The 19,885-nt window shown below is 41.2% G+C and overlaps 1 protein-coding gene across 5 annotated transcripts in view; it reads left to right on the forward strand.

The window, feature by feature from the left end:
- LOC117410228 (Fc receptor-like protein 5) overlaps positions 1-19,885 on the forward strand; it is a 47,618-nt gene that overhangs the window by 25,451 nt on the left and 2,282 nt on the right. For 2 of the 5 annotated variants that reach the window (XM_059018526.1, XM_059018530.1), the window contains exons 6-14: positions 791-1,054; positions 1,999-2,277; positions 10,044-10,322; positions 11,054-11,350; positions 12,368-12,676; positions 15,882-16,190; positions 16,478-16,597; positions 17,241-17,339; positions 18,042-18,104. In XM_059018526.1, the coding sequence (XP_058874509.1) occupies positions 791-1,054; positions 1,999-2,277; positions 10,044-10,322; positions 11,054-11,350; positions 12,368-12,676; positions 15,882-16,190; positions 16,478-16,597; positions 17,241-17,339; positions 18,042-18,104 (2,019 nt within the window). The remainder of the gene's footprint in view (positions 1-790; positions 1,055-1,998; positions 2,278-10,043; positions 10,323-11,053; positions 11,351-12,367; positions 12,677-15,881; positions 16,191-16,477; positions 16,598-17,240; positions 17,340-18,041; positions 18,105-19,885) is intronic. The other 3 variants (XM_059018527.1, XM_059018529.1, XM_059018528.1) reach the window with 3 other exon arrangements.

Below are 19,885 nucleotides of genomic sequence, written 5' to 3' on the forward strand. Positions count from 1 at the left end.
ATCATAGTGCCGTTGGGGGGTGGGGCTAAGATTGCTATCCCCTGGGGTGTAATTAGTGTGCACCATAATATGCCCACTATTTCACGTGATAATGAATACAATTGCAATAGTAAATACGGAAATCATTAACATGCACAGTAATTGCAATTATTGCGCACCATAAAGTTTAGCATCCTTTCATAAATGAGGCCCAAAGTGTTTAGGGATCTTAGCCCCACCCCCCGCCGGCACTATGATTTACTGGGCCCTGGTGCAGCACAAGACCCCCCCCCCCCCCCCCCCACCACCTGCAGCACAATCTAAAGGAAACCTTTTGAAAATAAATACATCCGCAGCAAAATCTGAATCGGTCAAAAACATATTATTTTTCAACAAACCGAAAGAGAACCCTGAAAGAGAAGATGACCTCCAAATCATACTTTTGGGATATGCCTGCTTGTCAGGTATTCACTGAGCATTCTAGCGTTATTTTAAGATTACTGTGAACAAGACAGTAATCGATTAAGTAACAGTATAACAAAACATTTTAATAATTCAATTGTGTAACAATTAATCGGCTCTATTTAGTCAATATTAATAGGTTCAAGTATAAAAGTTAGTACGAAAACGTTTCTATAAAAAGAACATGTGCATGTCAAAACAAAGCCCACAGTACAATAACATTCGTAACAACTCATAAGCAAAAACATAATTTTATGAACAAACTTAACAAATTATATCCCAAAAGTATGTCCTTTTTTTAAAAAAAAAAAAATTACAGAATTTTGACCATCCATTTTTGTCATTTTAGATGAGCGAGTGATCCTGCAGACTCCCACCCAGCCTGTGTTTGAGGGAGACTCTCTGACTCTGAGGTGTCGTGTCCGCTATGGTTATACAGCTACCAAGGTTGTCTTTTATAAAGATAATAAAGAGTTACAGTCCCAGGCTGACACAGAGCTGAGTGTGAATCCTGTTTCAAAGAGTGACGAGGGGTCCTACAAGTGCAGAGCGTGGAGCTCCCAGTACTACCATTACTCTGGTGACTCTGCAGAGGTGCGGGTGTCAGTGAGAGGTAGGTTCATTCTCAATTGCATTAAGAGAAGGTCTCAGTATGATTTTCGTTTGTCTAAACACTGCAGCTCCTGAACACTGCAGCTCCTAAACGTTGATCTTACGATGGTCTAGCCCAGCATACACAAGCAAACATGATGTTAGTTTGACTCAAATATTTTGGGAAACGGCTCCCAGAAATGATATCATCGTGCATCATGCTGGGATATAACCTCTGTTCAACGACGAATCAACAAAAATGTAGCTGTTGATAAACCCACCTTGAATAGACATTCTAATCTTGATGTTAGATGTCACAATCTAATTTCAACCAAACTTCTGCTATTATTAGTTTATTTAGCAGACGCCTTTATCCAAGGCGAATTAGAGACTAGGGTGTGTGAACTATGCATCAGCTGCAAAGTCACTTACAACTACGTCTCACCCGAAAGACGGAGCACAAGGAGGTTAAGTGACTTGCTCAGCGTCACACAATGAGTCAGTGGCTGAGGTGGGATTTGAACCGGGGACCTCCTGGTTACAAGCCCTTTTCTTTAACCACTGGACCACACTGCCTCTTTGTTCTACGTTCAAACAACATCAAGTGTCATTGATGTGTCCTGTGTTGTCCATATCGCAGTATATTTTTCAATAGAATCCCGATAGTTTTTATATTTTTAATCCCACATCATAAGTAAATCAACTAGGGGATAGCTTTTAAAAAAATATTTTACTTGGGAACGTTCTCCAGGGGAGAGAATTTTTCTTCTATACGTCTCAGTGTGTTCAGTTCACACTACCTCCTGCAACAATGCTGGTGATTGAAATGAGTGGTGTGTTACAGAAAAACAGCATTGTTGTTATATTTAGAAATATAACACTGTAATAAATAGGACACCTCTAAGGCAACGTAATGTGTTTCTTGTTAACATGCAGGGGGTTACACTTGAACTTGTGTTTCTGCAGAGCGGTTCAGCACACCCACTCTGACAGTGCTACCTGGTGCCTCAGTGTGGGAGGGAGAGGCTGTGACTCTGCAGTGTGGGGCTCAGATATATAAACAGGGCACACAGCTGCAGTACCGCTATAGCAAAGACAATGGGGATCTGATTGGAGCTCGATCACGGGAGCCATACTCAATCCCAGCGGCAGAGCTGAGAGACACAGGGAGCTACCAGTGTGAGGTGGAGGCAGAAGGGACGGGGTTGAAGAAAAGGAGTTATTCTGTATCACTGACTGTGAAAGGTGAGTCATTTTAGACAGCAGAGGGGTTATAGATTTTTACAGATTAAAAAAAATGATGGGTGTCCCTGTGGTTCAGATTTTACTTCCTCTTTTATTGCAACCTGGATATTCCTTTGTTTTAGTTTAATGCCATTGCTGGTGTAAAATTGTAACGCTGCCCACTGACATTAGTGTAAATGTTTTGGTAGCTGTGCGAGTCAAAAGTGTGATACAGAAAGAGAGAGAACTGTGTCATCCAGTGGTTACTGCAATAACAGAAAGGAATAAAATAAACCACACATGGCTACAGTTTGTGTGTTTCCACAGAGCTGTTTAGCAACCCGATAGAGGACCTTGTTCACCAAATCCATACTTAACTCTTTTTTTTACTTACTGTATAATTTTCTTGTGTTTCTCCAGAGCTGTTTAGGAAACCCATTCTGAGATTCACCCCTGTGAGTCCAGAGTGGGAGGGACAGGCTGTGACTCTGCAGTGTGGGGCTCAGATATATAATAAGGGCACACAACTGCAGTACCACTATATCAAAGACAATGGGGATGTGAATGTGTAAATAGAGGGGAACCTTGGCCACCCCAGTGTATAGTGCATAACAGCGTAGGACAGAGACCTGAGCTGACCGGCTTAGCGGCAGTGGGGGCACTGCGTAAGCAGCGCTTTTATTTTGTAGTTTTATGATTGTGTTTTATTTTTCCTTTTTCTTTCGCCTTTTGTTATTTATTATTATTTCAGAGCACCTGTGAGTGCGCCAGCATTTGACTGTTTACCTGTATTGGTATTACTATGGTCCTGTTTACCGTTGTCGTTATTCAGGCCACAGACAACAGCGCCCTCTGCTGGCTAAAATAAATCAAACAGAAAATAATAAAACTGGGCACAGGTGCATTGTTTTCAAATAAAGCTTCTGTCTCCTGTGTGCGTCAGTGAATTGACCACCACCCTATTTTAATTTAAAATAGTAAGAGAAAGGGAACACATAGCCAAAAATGGTGAAATGCGTGAGACTTTTTGGAAGTTGTTTAAGATGCCTAATTAAAGCATAAAGTGGTCTAACATTTTTACACAAGTGCCTGTTGTTTCTATATCACTAATTACTGACCGAAAATTTAAATTCTCACACCCAGAGATTTTCATGAAGGTAGACATATAAAGGATAGAAATGAGAAATCTTGAGGTGTTCTAATAAATGTGCACACTGCTGTGTATGTGTGGCTATAATATATAGTAAAACGAATCGCACCACACAGGTTCTTGCCCCTTTAAAAATTGACCCAACACACAGAAGTTAGAGGTTCAGCGCTTACGCACACTTTTAATAATACTGACAAAACAAAACAAAAACCTAACTCCGTTTTGGAGCGCTGACTATACACGAAAAGTCCCTGACTAACTTGCAGGACGGTTGAGCCGTTTATCCGCCACCACAACACAAACACACAGGTTCACACAGCTTACTTTTTTCAGACTGCTCGGAAGCAGAGCACCTCATCTGCCTCCTTCTACACAGCAGCCATGAGCAGACTAGCTGCCTCTCTCTAATTTAACAATAGCTACCAGGTGCAGGGGATAATTAATAATAAAACAATGAACAAATTAAATTCAACAATTAAGTAACACAATCAAACAATAAACCAAATACAATTAAATTAAACAAATGTACCTTTCGCACATGTTTTCTTCCAGGGAGCATTTAACCCCCTCCCTGCTGTCTTACAATATATATATATATATACAGACGTGCTCAAATTTGTTGGTACCCTTACAGCTCATTGAAATAATGCTTCATTCTTCCTGAAAAGTGATGACATTAAAAGCTATTTTATCATGTATACTTGCATGCCTTTGGTATGTCATAGAATAAAGCAAAGAAGCTGTGAAAAGAGATGAATTATTGCTTATTCTACAAAGATATTCTAAAATGGCCTGGACACATTTGTTGGTACCCCTTAGAAAAGATAATAAATAATTGGATTATAGTGATATTTCAAACTAATTAGTTTCTTTAATTAGTATCACACATGTCTCCAATCTTGTAATCAGTCATTCAGCCTATTTAAATGGAGAAAAGTAGTCACTGTGCTGTTTGGTATCATTGTGTGCACCACACTGAACATGGACCAGAGAAAGCAAAGGAGAGAGTTGTCTGAGGAGATCAGAAAGAAAATAATAGACAAGCATGGTAAAGGCAAAGGCTACAAGACCATCTCCAAGCAGCTTGATGTTCCTGTGACAACAGTTGCAAATATTATTAAGAAGTTTAAGGTCCATGGAACTGTAGCCAACCTCCCTGGGCGCGGCCGCAAGAGGAAAATCGACCCCAGATTGAACAGAAAGATAGTGCGAATGGTAGAAAAAGAACCAAGGATAACTGCCAAAGAGATACAAGCTGAACTCCAAGGTGAAGGTACGTCAGTTTCTGATCGCACCATCCGTCGCTTTTTGAGTGAAAGTGGGCTCCATGGAAGAAGACCCAGGAGGACTCCACTTTTGAAAGAAAAACATAGAAAAGCCAGACTGGAATTTGCTAAAATGCATATTGACAAGCCACAATCCTTCTGGGCGAATGTCCTTTGGACAGATGAGTCAAAACTGGAGCTTTTTGGCAAGTCACATCAGCTCTATGTTCACAGACGAAAAAATGAAGCTTTCAAAGAAAAGAACACCATACCTACAGTGAAACATGGAGGAGGCTCGGTTATGTTTTGGGGCTGCTTTGCTGCGCCTGGCACAGGGTGCCTTGAATCTGTGCAGGGCACAATGAAATCTCAAGACTATCAAGGCATTCTGGAGCGAAACGTACTGCCCAGTGTCAGAAAGCTCTGTCTCAGTCGCAGGTCATGGGTCCTCCAACAGGATAATGACCCAAAACACACAGCTAAAAACACCCAAGAATGGATAAGAACAAAACATTGGACTATTCTGAAGTGGCCTTCTATGAGTCCTGATCTGAATCCTATCGAACATCTATGGAAAGAGCTGAAACTTGCAGTCTGGAGAAGGCACCCATCAAACCTGAGACAGCTGGAGCAGTTTGCTCAGGAAGAGTGGGCCAAACTACCTGTTAACAGGTGCAGAAGTCTCACTGAGAGCTACAGAAAACGTTTGATTGCAGTGATTGCCTCTAAAGGTTGTGCAACAAAATATTAGGTTAGCGGTCCCATCATTTTTGTCCATGCCATTTTCATTTGTTTTCTTATTTACAATATTATGTTGAATAAAAAATCAAAAGCAAAGTCTGATTTCTATTAAATATGGAATAAACAATGGTGGATGCCAATTACTTTTGTCAGTTTCAAGTTATTTCAGAGAAAATTGTGCATTCTTCGTTTTTTGTGGAGGGGTACCAACAAATTTGAGCACGTCTGTATATATACACACACATACACACACACACAGTACCTTGCATAAGTATTCACCCCCCTTGGACTTTTCCACATTTTGTAGTGTTACAACCTGGAATTAAAATGGATTTAATTAGGATTTTTTGTCACTGATCTACACAAAATAGTCCATAATGTCGAAGTGGGGGAAAAAATCTACATATTTTTCAAAATTATTTACAAATAAAAAACTGAAAAGTCTTGATTTCATAAGTATTCACCCCCTTTGCTGTGACACCCCTAAATAAGCTCTGGTGCACCGTCCACCAAAACTCAGTGACCAGGTAAGGAGGGCATTAGTCAGAGAAGCAACCAGGAGGCCAATGGTAACTCTGAAGGAGCTGGAGAGATCCACAGCTGAGATGGGAGAAACCGTCCATGGGACAACTATAACCCGGACGCTCCACAAAGCTGGGCTTTATGGAAGAGTGGCGAGAAGAAAGCCATTGCTGAAAAAAAAAACATATCAAATCCTGTATGGATTTTGCCAAAAGGAATGTGGGAGACACAGCAAACATGTGGAAAAAGGTTCTCTGGTCTGATGAGACCAAAATGGAACTTTTTGGCCTTAGTGCAAAACGCTATGTGTGGCGCAAAGCCAACACTGCTCATCACCCTGAGAACACCATCCCCACGGTGAAGCATGGTGGTGGCAGCAACATGTTATGGGGATGCTTTTCATCGGCAGGGACTGGGAAACTGGTCAGGATTGAGGGCAAGATGGATGGAGCCAAATACAGGGAAATTCTAGAGGAAAACCTGTTTCAGTCTGCAAGAGACCTGGGACTGGGGCGGAGGTTCACCTTCCAGCAGGACAATGACCCTAAACACACAGCCAAAGCTACACTGGAGTGGTTTAAAAACAAGAACCTGAATGTCTTAGATTGGCCCAGTCAAAGCCCAGACCTCAATCCGATTGAGAATCTGTGGCAAGACTTGAAAATTGCTGTTCACCAACGGTCCCCATCCAACTTGACAGAGCTTGCGCAATTTTGCCGAGAAGAATGGGCAAAAATTGCGGGATCCAGATGTGCAAAGCTGGTAGAGACTTACCCAAAAAGACTCAAAGCTGGAATTGCTGCCAAAGGTGCTTCTACCAAGTATTGACTCAGGGGGGTGAATACTTATGCAACCAACAAATGCCTTTTTTTTGTTTAATTAACTTTTGTGTCACAATAAAAAAATATTTTGTTCCTTCAAAGTGTTAAGTATGTTGTGTAAATCAAATGGTAAAAATCCCAATTAAATCCATTTTAATTCCTGGTTGTAACTCTACAAAATGTGGAAAAGTCCAAGGGGGGTGAATACTTATGCAAGGTACTATATATATATATATATATATATATATATATATATATATATATATATAGTAAAACTGCTTGGACATTTTTAAAACTATGAATGTTATATATATATATATATATATATATATATATATATATATTACAAATAAAGAGTAGCATACAATGAAAATATATTACAAATATAGACTACAATATACTGAAATGTAGAATATATGTTCAGAGTGTAATAACACAGACTTGTAATGCATTTTGTAAATATGTAAATTAATTAGCTTGATATATTTCAATATAATGTAGTATGTATGATACAATATATTTAAAAGCATATCTACTATACTTAATACATGATACTAGGAAATGAAGGATTTGGGTCACTCTCACTCAGTACTTTTATTAGGGCTGTGCAGATTCTCACATTCTCAATGTCATTTCCTTTGAGTTTTTTTTTGTCTGCAGGTATTAAATAAAACCTAAACAAGTATGTAAAAAATGTGATCATTTCACAACAAGAAAAGCTGCCCTGAGTTCCACAATGGCAATCAACTTCCACATTGACTGATTTTAAGTGACTCTGAAGCAAATTCTCCTTTCAAAAGGAATCTTCAATTTACACTGAAGACACTTAGAAAGACTTCTAGTGGAAATGTTTGTCATTGAATTTACGCTGAAGACACTAAGAAAGACTTCTAGTGGAAACGTTTGCCATTGAATTTACACTGAAGACGCTGAGAGAGACTTCTAGTGGAAATGTTTGTCATTGAATTTACACTGAAGACGCTGAGAGAGACTTCTAGTGGAAACGTTTGCCATTGAATTTACACTGAAGACGCTGAGAGAGACTTCTAGTGGAAATGTCTGTCATTGAATTTACACTGAAGACGCTGAGGAAGACTTCTAGTGGAAATGTTTGTCATTGAATTTACATTGAAGACACAGAGAGACTTCTAGTGGAAATGTCTGTCATTGAATTTACACTGAAGACACAGAGAGACTTCTAGTGGAAATGTCTGTCATTGAATTTACACTGAAGACACTGAGGAAGACTTCTAGTGGAAATCTTTGTCATTGAATTTACATTGAAGACACAGAGGAAGACTTCTAGTGGAAACGTTTGCCATTGAATTTACACTGAAGACACTGAGAAAGACTTCTAGTCAAAATGTTTGCCATTTGAATTTAGTAAATAAATTCTCAAGTTAAATGTAATTACATTTTGTACATTATTTCATCATAACTATTAAACACTCAATAGTGTTACATTTATAAATACTAAAAGAAACTTAAAAAATCCAATGACAAAAGTTTTGACTTTCATAAAAACCTTCTATTTGAAAAGTTTGTCATTGAGAATCCGCACTGTGGATGACTTAGATTGCAATTCACTGATGAATTAATGATGTAACATGAAGTTCGCCAGAGACCTTGTCTGGATAAAATGATGATTATGAATGTTTAACGCAACAACTGCAGTGGCGCAATGCCACCTACCCCCGAAAGATAGGAAAATGATGAATGAAAAATAAGCAGCTGAGACATGGCCCTCCCCCCAGAGCATGACTGCACTGAGGGAGAGCCTTATTTAATAATAATAATAATAATAATAATAATAATAATAATAATATGTATTTCTTAGCAGACACCCTTATCCAGGTTGACTTAGATTTGTTACAACATATCACATTATGAATATCACATTACAGGTAAGAGCAGTTATAAAATACAATAGTCAGTAGTAAATGGGGGCAAATTCAACAATGAAGAAAAATACAGTAAATAGTTTTAAAATGAAACTACATATTTGCTATAACATGAGTTTCTTTCAAAGCTGCATAGCAAATGTAAGTGCAGGACAGGTCAGATATAGGGAATTATTTTAAGAACCTCAATCATTGTAAATACAGTGTTACCCTTATAAATGTGTCCCACAGTAAAAGCACAGCAAAGAGTAATCTTCCAAAACTGCACTGTGAGGGAGGAGACCCTCACATTTGTCTCAGTATGTATCTGGACATTTTCTGCAAATTGTTTTTTGTGTATAGTGTTGCTGAACCTTGTGTCTAGTAAGGAACATAATAAAAACAAAATTCACTTACCTGTTGTATGGGGACTGGAGGCCTGTGGTTGGGAGTGTCCTGAAAAACAAAAGAAAGGTTAATCAAGAGTACTGTTTAGAGAGCTGGTTTGGAAAGGAGCACACTTCCAGAACAATGTATTGCAGTACTATTGTTAAGCTAAAATGAACAACAGTTATTTTAATGTGCATGTTTTTTGATATGCAATGGTTTAGGTAACCTGAGTTGGGTGTGGTGGTATGGTCCTCCATCTTGACAGGAAGTGGGGAACCAGTCATGTTGGTGAGGGAAGCTTTTATTGACTTCCCTGGGTACTGACTTCCTGAAGCAGGGCAGTACCTGTAGAAGATATTGAAAGGGGGGATAGCTGATTTTAATTAAGTTTCCCTCTGCTGGTTTTAAAGCATAGTTTTAATGCATGTGTTAGATTAATGTTTAGTACATATATATATATATATATATATATATATATATATATATATATATATATATATATATATATATATATATATATATATATATATTCATTGATTTGTTTCTTTTTGAATACTTTATTTATTCTTGATAACTGTTTGCTGGTTTGTTTCTATATACCCACCTGCAGAATGGTTTATTCTGGGGGAGGGGTAGGCCTGGAAAGGTATAAAGGCTGTCAGTTGGTTCAGTCAGGATTTTCCTTTTGTGCAGATCAGAGGGCAGTTTTGCAGCTCTGTGGTTGGACTCAGTTATTGAAGTCAGTATCTGTGATTAGGTGACTATAAATAGTTATTTTTGGTTTCCACTTTTCTTCAAATTGTTTGATATTTTGTTCAATTAGCTTTTTGATTATCATTGTTCTTAAATAAAAATAATTGGTTTTACACCAGACTTCTCTGTGATCAACACCAGCCGCTAATGGAAGTGCAGGACAGGTGAGATTCAGGGAGTTCTTTTAAGACCCTCCACCACTGTAAAGGGCTGTGTTGTTTGGTAGGGGTTTGTAGTAATTCTGATTTTTCCTCTGTTTCTACAGAGATCCCGAAGGCTGTCCTGGTCCGGGAGCCAGCAGGGGTTCCGATCTCTGAATCCGACACCGTCACTCTGAGGTGTCAGGTTCCAGGGGAGCTCACTGCCTGGGGGTATACGTGGTACAAGGATGGGAGATCACTTCCACTGTACCAGAATTGGAATGACAGATACACAATCACCTCTGCTGCTGTGAACCACAGTGGGGAATATACTTGCCAGGGTGACAGGACCGGTTACCCATTGCACTCGAAAAGAAGTGATGCTCTTACACTGACTGTATTGAGTGAGTCATTTTAAATGCTTTGCATGAAACTGCACATTACAACAGGAGTCAATCACAATGAAATATTTCAAAGTCACTCTTGTATCATACAGTGCTGTGATTATGAAGAATTTCTAACCGGCTTTAAAATTCATTCTCTCACCTCTTATTAGATTTATTAACATGATCACCGGCCCCTCCCTTTAAAGGAGCGCTGACCATCTTTAAAATCCATTCTCTTACCTCTCATTAACTTTATTAACATGATCACTGGTCCCTCCCTTTAAAGGAGCGCTGACCATCTTTAAAATCCATTCTCTCACCTCTTATTAGCTTTATTAACATTATCACTGCCGTCTTTAAAGGACATCTTTAAAATCCATTCTCTCACCTCTTATTAGCTTTATTAACATTATCACTGCCGTCTTTAAAGGACATCTTTAAAATCCATTCTCTCACCTCTTATTAGCTTTATTAACATTAACGCTGACCCTCCCTTTAAAGGAGCACTGACCATTTTTAAAATCCATTCTCTCACCTCTCATTAGCTTTATTAACATGATCACTGGTCCCATCTTTAAAGGAGCGCTGACCATCTTTAAAATCCATTCTCTTACCTCTTATTAGCTTTATTAACATTAACGCTGACCCTCCCTTTAAGTGATGTGATAAAAAACAGACACAAGACAAGAATTTAAAATCTCTGGAGGTAATTCTGAATAGCCCTCCAATATTTGCCTGGTATCTTGTAGGACTGAAGTTGTCTGGTGTTGCATTGCGGGTGTCCCCGATTGGCGGGGTGGTGATAGAGGGCACTAGTCTCTCCCTGCTGTGCTCTGTCGCTGTCGGCTCGCTGCCCATCGTTTTCACGTGGCACAGAGAGGGCAGCCAGGGCCACATCGCCAGGCACACCGCCGCAGACCAGCGGAGCGATGAGCTCATCCTTCTGAGAGCCCAGGAGAGCGACACAGGCTCTTACTGCTGCCAGGCTGCATACGGAGAGGGAGAGGAAGGGATCAGCAGCCAGTCTGCACTCCTCACTGTGCTGGGTGACAGAGGCTTCTTTATTAAATCAGTGCATCCTGTTTGACCCCTGTGCAGTTTGGAAGGTTTAATTATGTCGAACAGTAGGACATACAACACACACACAAGCAGGGAGACACAAACACTGAGACACACAGACAGACACAAGCAGGGAGACAAACACTGAGACACCTAGACACACAGACAGACATGAACAGACAGACACACAGGCACAAAATTAGAAACACAAACACTGAGACACAGACAACCAGAATTATCCCGGGTTTAAAAGGCATTTCGTATGCAGACAGGCTAAAAGAATTGAATCTATTCAGTCTTGAACAAAGAAGACTACGCGGCGATCTGATTCAAACATTCAAAATCCTAAAAGGTATAGACAATGTCGACCCAGGGGACTTTATTGACGTGAAAAAAGAAACAAGGACCAGGCGTCACAAATGGAGATTAGATAAAGGGGCATTCAGATCAGTAAATAGGAGGCACTTTTTTACACAGAGAATTGTGAGGGTCTGGAACCAACTCCCCAGTAATGTTGTTGAAGCTGACACCCTGTGATCCTTCAAGAAGCTGCTTGATGAGATTCTGGGATCAATAAGCTACTAACAACCAAACGAGCAAGATGGGCTGAATGGCCTCCTCTCGTTTGTAAACTTTCTTATGTTCTAATGACACACAGACTCAGCAAAAAAAAAGAAAGACACACGGAAACACAGACAATCAAAAAAACACACACACACAGGAATAAATAAACACACAGACACATACATACACAAAGTGTAATAAAGCAAAGTGCTGGTGAAGCATAAGGTTGCATTGTAAAGCACGGAGAGGTATGATAAAGCATATTAAAAAAAAAACATGATAAACTAACTGTTATAAAAAGCAAAGCAAGGTGTAATAAAGCAGTGACAGCTTGATAAAGAATACCAAGGTATGGTAAAGTGTGTCCTGCACAGTGAACTTGGGGTGAACTTGTACAAGGGGTCTGATGTCATTCTATTTCCTCCTCCTCTGGCCTGCAGTTCCTGTCTCCGCCCCCTCCCTGTCTCTGGTGTCAGGAAACAGCGTCGCCCCCTCTGGTGACACGCTAACACTGCGGTGCGAGTCACACAGAGGGACCGGCCCAATCTGGTACAGCTTTCATCACCGTGGCAACGAGGGGAACCAGAGCAGCACGCTTCTGTACTGGACCAGCCTGCCCGGGCCTGGCCCAGTCTCCCACAACCGGACCATTCTGAACGAAAGTGACTCGGGACAGTACTGGTGTGATTCCTTCAATAACGTGTCCCAGGAGATCAAAACCAGCGAGCGGATCAACATCACAGCTATAGGTGAGCAGGGGTGCGACTGTACACTAATCTCACAATACAATACATATCTATCTGTCTGTCTGTCTGTCTGTCTATCTATCTGTATCTATATATTAGGGTTGTGACAATACACTAATGCCACGATATGATATGTATCCCGATATGTGACTTGTATGATGCACAATAAGATCAAATGGTCATTTAATAACAGACCGTTTTGTTAAAAGACAGAAATGAAACGAGGCAGGGAGAGTGTGTATCCATATCAACTATAAAACATGCTTCTTCTTCATTCAAGAACCACTCTGTGAACTACAGTGAGCACTGATGTGCTTCTGGTCTTGAATCACAATACAAAGGATACAGACCTCTATTATGATATGATATATGATGTAAAGAAAGTCTCACTATTCATTGATACACGGCTGTAGGCAAGTTGTGATTTTGCCATTGTCTGTCTTAAAGTAATTGTAGCTAACATTTTTTTTTTATTTCATCGAAATATATTGCAACATACTACGCGGAAATATATATATACAGTGAATTCTCATTAAAACAAACTTGGATTAGACTAATTTCTTGATACTACGAATTTTCTACATGGTCCTGGGCAAATTTAGCAGTCGCTTACTGTAAATTACTTCTTATAATACGAATTCGCTGAACACACACGTGCTGTCAGTGTGAATTATTTTGGAGCCCCCATGGAAGAAAACATTGAATAAAACAAATCACTGTAGTTCAAACAGCTGAGTGCAAAGGATGTTGGGAAACGTATTCACTTGCATCCAGATTAGCGCCTCTGTACTGTACTTTAGTGTTCAAGTTGCCATAGTGCTCACACATCATATCCTTACAAAGTGGAGGTGTTGAAAGCAGTGGATAATACACCACTGTACAAGAAAAAGAAAGATGTTGCTGCGATTTCAACATGCCCACGAACACTTTGTCAGCCAGTTATTATTATTATTATTATTTATTTCTTAGCAGACGCCCTTATCCAGGGCGACTTACAATTGTTACAAGATATTACATTATTTTTACATACAATTCCCCATTTATACAGCTGGGTTTTTACTGAAACAATCTAGGTAAAGTACCTTGCTCAAGGGTACAACAGCAGTGTCCCCCACTGGGGATTGAACCCACAAACCTCCGGTCAAGAGTCCAGAGCACTAACCACTACTCCACACTGCTGCCCTGAAAAACTGGTGTACAACCATACAGGCCTATGAACAGCAAACTCAGGGGTGCTAATTTGGCTCTATAGCGCTAGAATCTAGCACCAGGGTACCTCATATAGCATCAGCAACATTAAATTCTGTCGCCAGTAGACATGTTTAATTTTTACGGCAGAATTTTTACAAGATACAAAGCAGGTAAACTTGTTTTAAGATATGGGGGTGATTAGATATGGGGTAAACTTTGTTAAATATTTACTGCAACACAAGACACTGAACGGATTGAAGAGCGAGGCGAGGTGGCTTGGTAAGGGAGGGGTTTGATCATTTAGGGGTTTGACAGTTGAGCACCAGTTTTCAAAGTGATCGGCACCCCTGAAACTGTGGATGCAAGTCGTCAGCGTTTCCCATTTGCTCAATACTGACGTTGAGGACGCCTCGCTTTGTGGTTTTAAAATGCCTGTGATCACAACGGGACGTGCAGATTTTAAGTGCAGTTCATTCGCAATGTATAAAAGTTCACTACAACTGCATTTTAAAAATGCACAGTACTTTTAAATGTATATGCTTTTCATTGAAGTGTAATTGAAATTTGATTTCAGTGTTACTGTAACACCAATAAAAACTGATAGACTCTTGATAATAAGATTTACTGATAATACACACTTTTTTGCTGGTCCTTTTGAAATACAAATTTACTGTATTTTATATTCCAGTGTTATATATTATAGACACAATATACTGCACCATTACAATCAGAATATATTCCATAATATGTCTATAATTATATTTCAGAATATATTTAAATGTATTCTGGAATATTTTTCAACATAAATGTATATTTAGAGTATATTTTAAAATATATGTCAATATGAATGAAATATATTTAAAAACAATTACAAATATATTTGATATATATATATATAGAGAGAGAGAGAGAGAGAGAGAGAGAGAGAGAGAGAGAGAGTATATTTTCAGTATATTTTAGCAGCCATTTAATATTGGAAAATAATATTCTAAATAATAATCTCACAGCCACATTGTTAGAATCTCCATATCAATAGAATCATGTTTTGTCATATTTACTCAATGTTTAAATAGTGTTCGATCACCTTGTGCAGAGGGGTTGTGATGGAGTTTGCTGGAATTTACAGGAGTAAACACTCATTCAGACCCTGGTGAGCTGATAACCATTCTGTTGCCCACAGTACTGATGCACCATGGGAAGGACACTGGGCTGTGTCTGACCATTTTTGTTGAGGGCAGGCTGGCTCCATCGGTTAAACTGCACAATTTACATTCCTCCCAAAACTTGTGAGGAACACTGCAGTCCTGCCAATCAGAGCCAGCCTGTCATCAACAACTTAATGAGCCAAAGTGTCTAAAAGATCAGGTGGCTAGTTTGCAGGGGAGACTGCCGGGGGCTGTACCCAACAGACAGCATTCGAGGTGGTGCCCCCCTCCCAGTTAAAACTAAACATTTACTGTTGGGTATTGTCTGGTTAAACTGCATTACCAGCACATCTTGGAGAAATAGTTTATATATATATAAAATTTAGAGTGCCAAATTATTTTATCTTCTTCCCAATTTAGAAAGTCACATTATTTTGGTCCCGTTACCCCAGCAGTTCCCCACACAGCTCAGGAAACTGAAGGTTCAGTGGGCGTCCTCTGATCACATGACCGAGCCAGCTTCCTCTTCTACACCCAGGAACTTGAGAGCGGATGTCAGCGAGCTACCGGCCTCTGGAGGACCAGGGCCAGCCCTGCAGGTGTCCGCTCTGAGCTCGCTGGACGCCTGGCCAGCAGGGTCTGCTGTAGCACGATGAGGAGAAACAGTGCCTGCCAAATAATGTAGATCACATGTATAAGGCATGCATTACTCATCCACCAGGGGATTGTGAGAAGTGTTAATTCATGCACAAATCAAAGCATGAATTAACAGGGCTGAACTGCACAAGATATTCAGGTGTTATTCCTGTGGTATTCAGTCATTAGAATTTGCAGTCATTATTTTAAAGTGTTCCCGTTTTGAACCCCTGCAGTGCCAGTGGCAGGCGCTAACCTGAGCTCTGCTCTCCCGGAGGGGGGTGTGTGGAAGAACAGCAGGGTGTCTCTACACTGCTCTGTACTTCGGGGGACCAAGCCCAGCTACTCGTGGTACCGGAACGGGCAGCGGTTACACATCCCTGACCACACCAGGACTTACACACTGAGCGAGGGAGGGGCCACGCTGTCCATCCACTCCGTGCAGGAGCTGCATGAAGGAACTTACCAGTGCGTCGCAGAGAACCAGATCACAGAGAGGAGGACTTTTAACAGCACGAGCAACACTGTGGAGCTCAGAACAGCAAGTGAGCTAACCAAGACTTTCAAATCCATTCTCTCACCTCTTATTAGCGTCATTGACATTATCACTGACCCTCCCTTTAAAGGTGTGCTAAGCATTAGGGGTGTGCTGATACTCGTCCTCGAAATGTGTTGATTTGAAAACAAGAAAAACTGTCCTTCCATCACCTTTACAATTCAGTACCAATCAATGGCAATTGCCGTCTGCACTGGGTGTTTAATGGAGGCTCACTAAATGAACGCATGGTGATCAAGAAGCGATTAATGGCTGAATTGCTGTTTTTCGTTGCAGCTGCTCTGACCCTCATTGTCTCGCTGGTGTCTGTCTTCATCCTGCTCCCTGTGATCTCAGCCTGCCTGTTCCTAACAGTGAGAGCCCTGAAGAACAACCAGAGCCTCCGAGAAACCATCGGTGAGAGAGGCGGGGGGGGAGAGGAGCGGGGGAGAGGAGCGGGGGAGAGAGGAGCAGAGAGAGAGAGGAGCAGGGGAGAGAGGAGCGGGAGACGGGGGGGAGAGAGGAGTGGGAAGGAGAGAGGAGCGGGAGGGGGGAGAGAGGAGTGGGAAGGAGAGAGGAGGGGGAGAGGGGAGGGGAGGGGGAGGAGCAGGAGTGTGGGGACAGAGGAGCTTGAGAGGGGTGGGGTAGGACTGGGAAGGAGAGAGGAGCGGGAGGGGGGAGAGAGGAGTGGGAAGGAGAGAGGAGGGGGAGAGGGGAGGGGAGGGGGAGGAGCAGGAGTGTGGGGACAGAGGTGTGGGAGAGGGGTGGGGTAGGAGTGGGAAGGAGAGAGGAGCGGGAGAGGGGAGAGAGGAGTGGGAGAGGGGCGGGAGGGGGGAGAGAGGAGTGGGAAGGAGAGAGGAGCGGGAGGGGAGTGGGAAGGAGAGAGGAGCAGGAGAGAGGAGAGAGAGCAGAGAGAGGGGGGAGAGCGTGGGTCTGTGTGTGTTTGTATGTGTTCGCTTGTGTGTCTGTATATCTGTCCGTTTGCCCCTCTTAATTTTAGCACGGTGGTAGCGAGTTGCAGTTCTCATTGTTTTTTGTGTGTGTGTTTTTTTTGTTGCAGAGAAATATGGAGTTATCAGACAAAAACCTAAAACATTAAGGGAGCCAGCAGCATCCCCTGTGGCTGAGAACAGTCACGACATTCCTGAGACCAGCCATGGTAATAATAATTACAGTTTGATACTTTGAGTAGCTGCTGTAGTTCTTTACAGGGTTTGATAGGGTAGTGTAGTTCCGCCAGCATTGCCCTGTGTACAGTACAGTACAGATTGCATAGTGAGGTTCTCACTTTTAACATTAGGAGGCTGTGTGGTCCAGTGGTTAAAGAAAAGGGCTTGTAACCAGGAGGTCCCCGGTTCAAATCCCACCTCAGCCACTGACTCATTGTGTGACCCTGAGCAAGTCACTTAACCTCCTTGTGCTCCGTCTTTCGGGTGAGACGTAATTGTAAGTGACTCTGCAGCTGATGCATAGTTCACACACCCTAGTCTCTGTAAGTCGCCTTGGATAAAGGCGTCTGCTAAATAAACAAATAATAATAAACAAATAATAACATTATTTAGCTATTGAGAATATCAGATCCTGGAGATACAGGGGGGTGTCTGCCTGTCCGTATATTAGATTCTGGGTGTATCTGTCCGTATAGTTTTGCATGTATCTGGAGAATCGTGCATCCAATTCCCATTAAACTCTTCATTGGCATGTCTTATTCTGCACTGCTCTGTACATGCTGTTGATACTCGTCATGCTCGTGGTCTTTCCCTCACACTGAGAGCTCTGATTGTGAATGGAGAGCCGTGGCGATGGGCAGTGGAGGTCACTCACAGGCATGCTTTGTGTTCATGTCTTCTTGTTCGTTCAGCAGCTGCAGAGAGGGAGGGTGAGCTGGTCTACGCTGTGGTCGACATTAAGAAGAAAAGCAAAGGTACCTGAGCAAGATTCACCGTTTCCATTCACTGATACAGAACAGCAGCCCAGAGGGTTAAACTTATAGCAGCCACTAGAGGGTGCTGATGCTCATACTCGCCTTTATTAAGTATTTATCTGCAGGTATTAAATAAATCCATGCATTCATTCATGTGTTGATTTCAGAACAAGAAAAGCTAAATACAAATACCTGTATAGTGCAGATTCATTACGGTAGAACTATTTTGTCAGCTACAGTTACTTTAATAGAGTTTAGCTGCTGAAACATTAGCCAAGTGTTAAAAGTTTAGCATTGTGCCTAAATGCTTAAAAAATATACAAAATATGCAAGAATATATTATTAAACAATAGTTCATGTTGGTTTGGGCAGTAGACCGTCCAAAAATATATATTGTGATGATAATATTTTTTGATGTTATTTTATATTTTCTATGTTTATTACAAAAGAAAACACTGTCAGTGTTTTCACATAGCTGGTTTCTCCATTAAGTGTGAATACGACTGTAACAGGTGTGTTCTGTACTGTGGGTATCCGCTGAGAGATGAGAGAGACACAGAGGTGTGAAATTGAAAACATCACTCAGGCCTCCAGGTTTTATTACAATTACAGTGGTAGGTGGCCGCCACTAGGGTACCAGCAATGGTATCCCTAGTGTGGGAGAACATACACACAGGTGTACATGAAAATACCAAAATGCAAAAGCCAAATAAAAACAGCTGGAAAATAAGGCCTACAGTCAGCCATGCACTACTCTCGCTATACAGGGAAGTCCTGCACCAGGAACCTTCTCCCTAACCAAACTTCAACATACTTTTGTGGAATTAAAATCCCCTAAATGAAGTCCTTTAACACACAAGAACCCGGCACACACGCGGCCGTTCTTCTAGAGTTTCAGTTATCCCAGTCTTCACGCGGTGATAACCCATCGCTCACCCTGGCTATACACACAGCCGTGAGGGAGCGCCACAGATTACACATCTTCCATTCGGCTTTCCAGACCCTTTTTAAAGGCATGTGGCCAGGGTAAACTGATAATCAATTAGTCAATCAACACCTGGAGATTCTAACCTCCCAATCCCGCCATATCTAGCACACACTTAAATTTTTTAAACTATTTTATTTATACATCAAACTCAGCCCAGTGTTTAAAATTCTCTTGACGGTTTGACTCCCTAATTCCCACTATTGCTGTGTTAATGGACTGTGATGTAAATAGTGTGCAATGCAGGGGTTAATTTGTAATGAGAACGGTAGCAGGTTTTATAATTAAAGAAGAGAGATAGCATTTCTGTTTCTAGACTTAATGAACTGATCTTGATTTACAGCAGCTCCCATATATGCTTCAGGTTCTCCTCTGCTTGTGGATCGGGGGGGGGAGGGTCGTGTCTTATTGTTGGTGTTGGGAGCTGCATGCCCACCTTTGCCTCGCAGTGTTTTAACATAATCTTCAGGTTTGAAAAACACCAGCGGCGCAGTGACTAATCTGATGAACAGGAGCGACCACACTGCTGTTTTGAAGAGCGCTGGTTTTTGGATTGAAAAAATATATTATTACAGCACACTTTGGTCATTCAATTAATGGAACAGGAAATATTTTATTCTACATGTTAAGTATATAGAGTACTTTTTTTTCATATGGTTCTCATTTGAAAACTGTTGCCTCTCAGACAAAAAGGTACCGGATCTGGGGCGATCCGGCACAAATGAACCCCTTGTGTGATACCTTCTTATTCACACTGCTGCTGTAACACAGTCCTCATAGTATTTTATTACCCTGA

Source organism: Acipenser ruthenus, chromosome 60, assembly GCF_902713425.1.
Source record: "Acipenser ruthenus chromosome 60, fAciRut3.2 maternal haplotype, whole genome shotgun sequence".
NCBI classification, from domain to species: Eukaryota; Metazoa; Chordata; class Actinopteri; order Acipenseriformes; family Acipenseridae; genus Acipenser; species Acipenser ruthenus.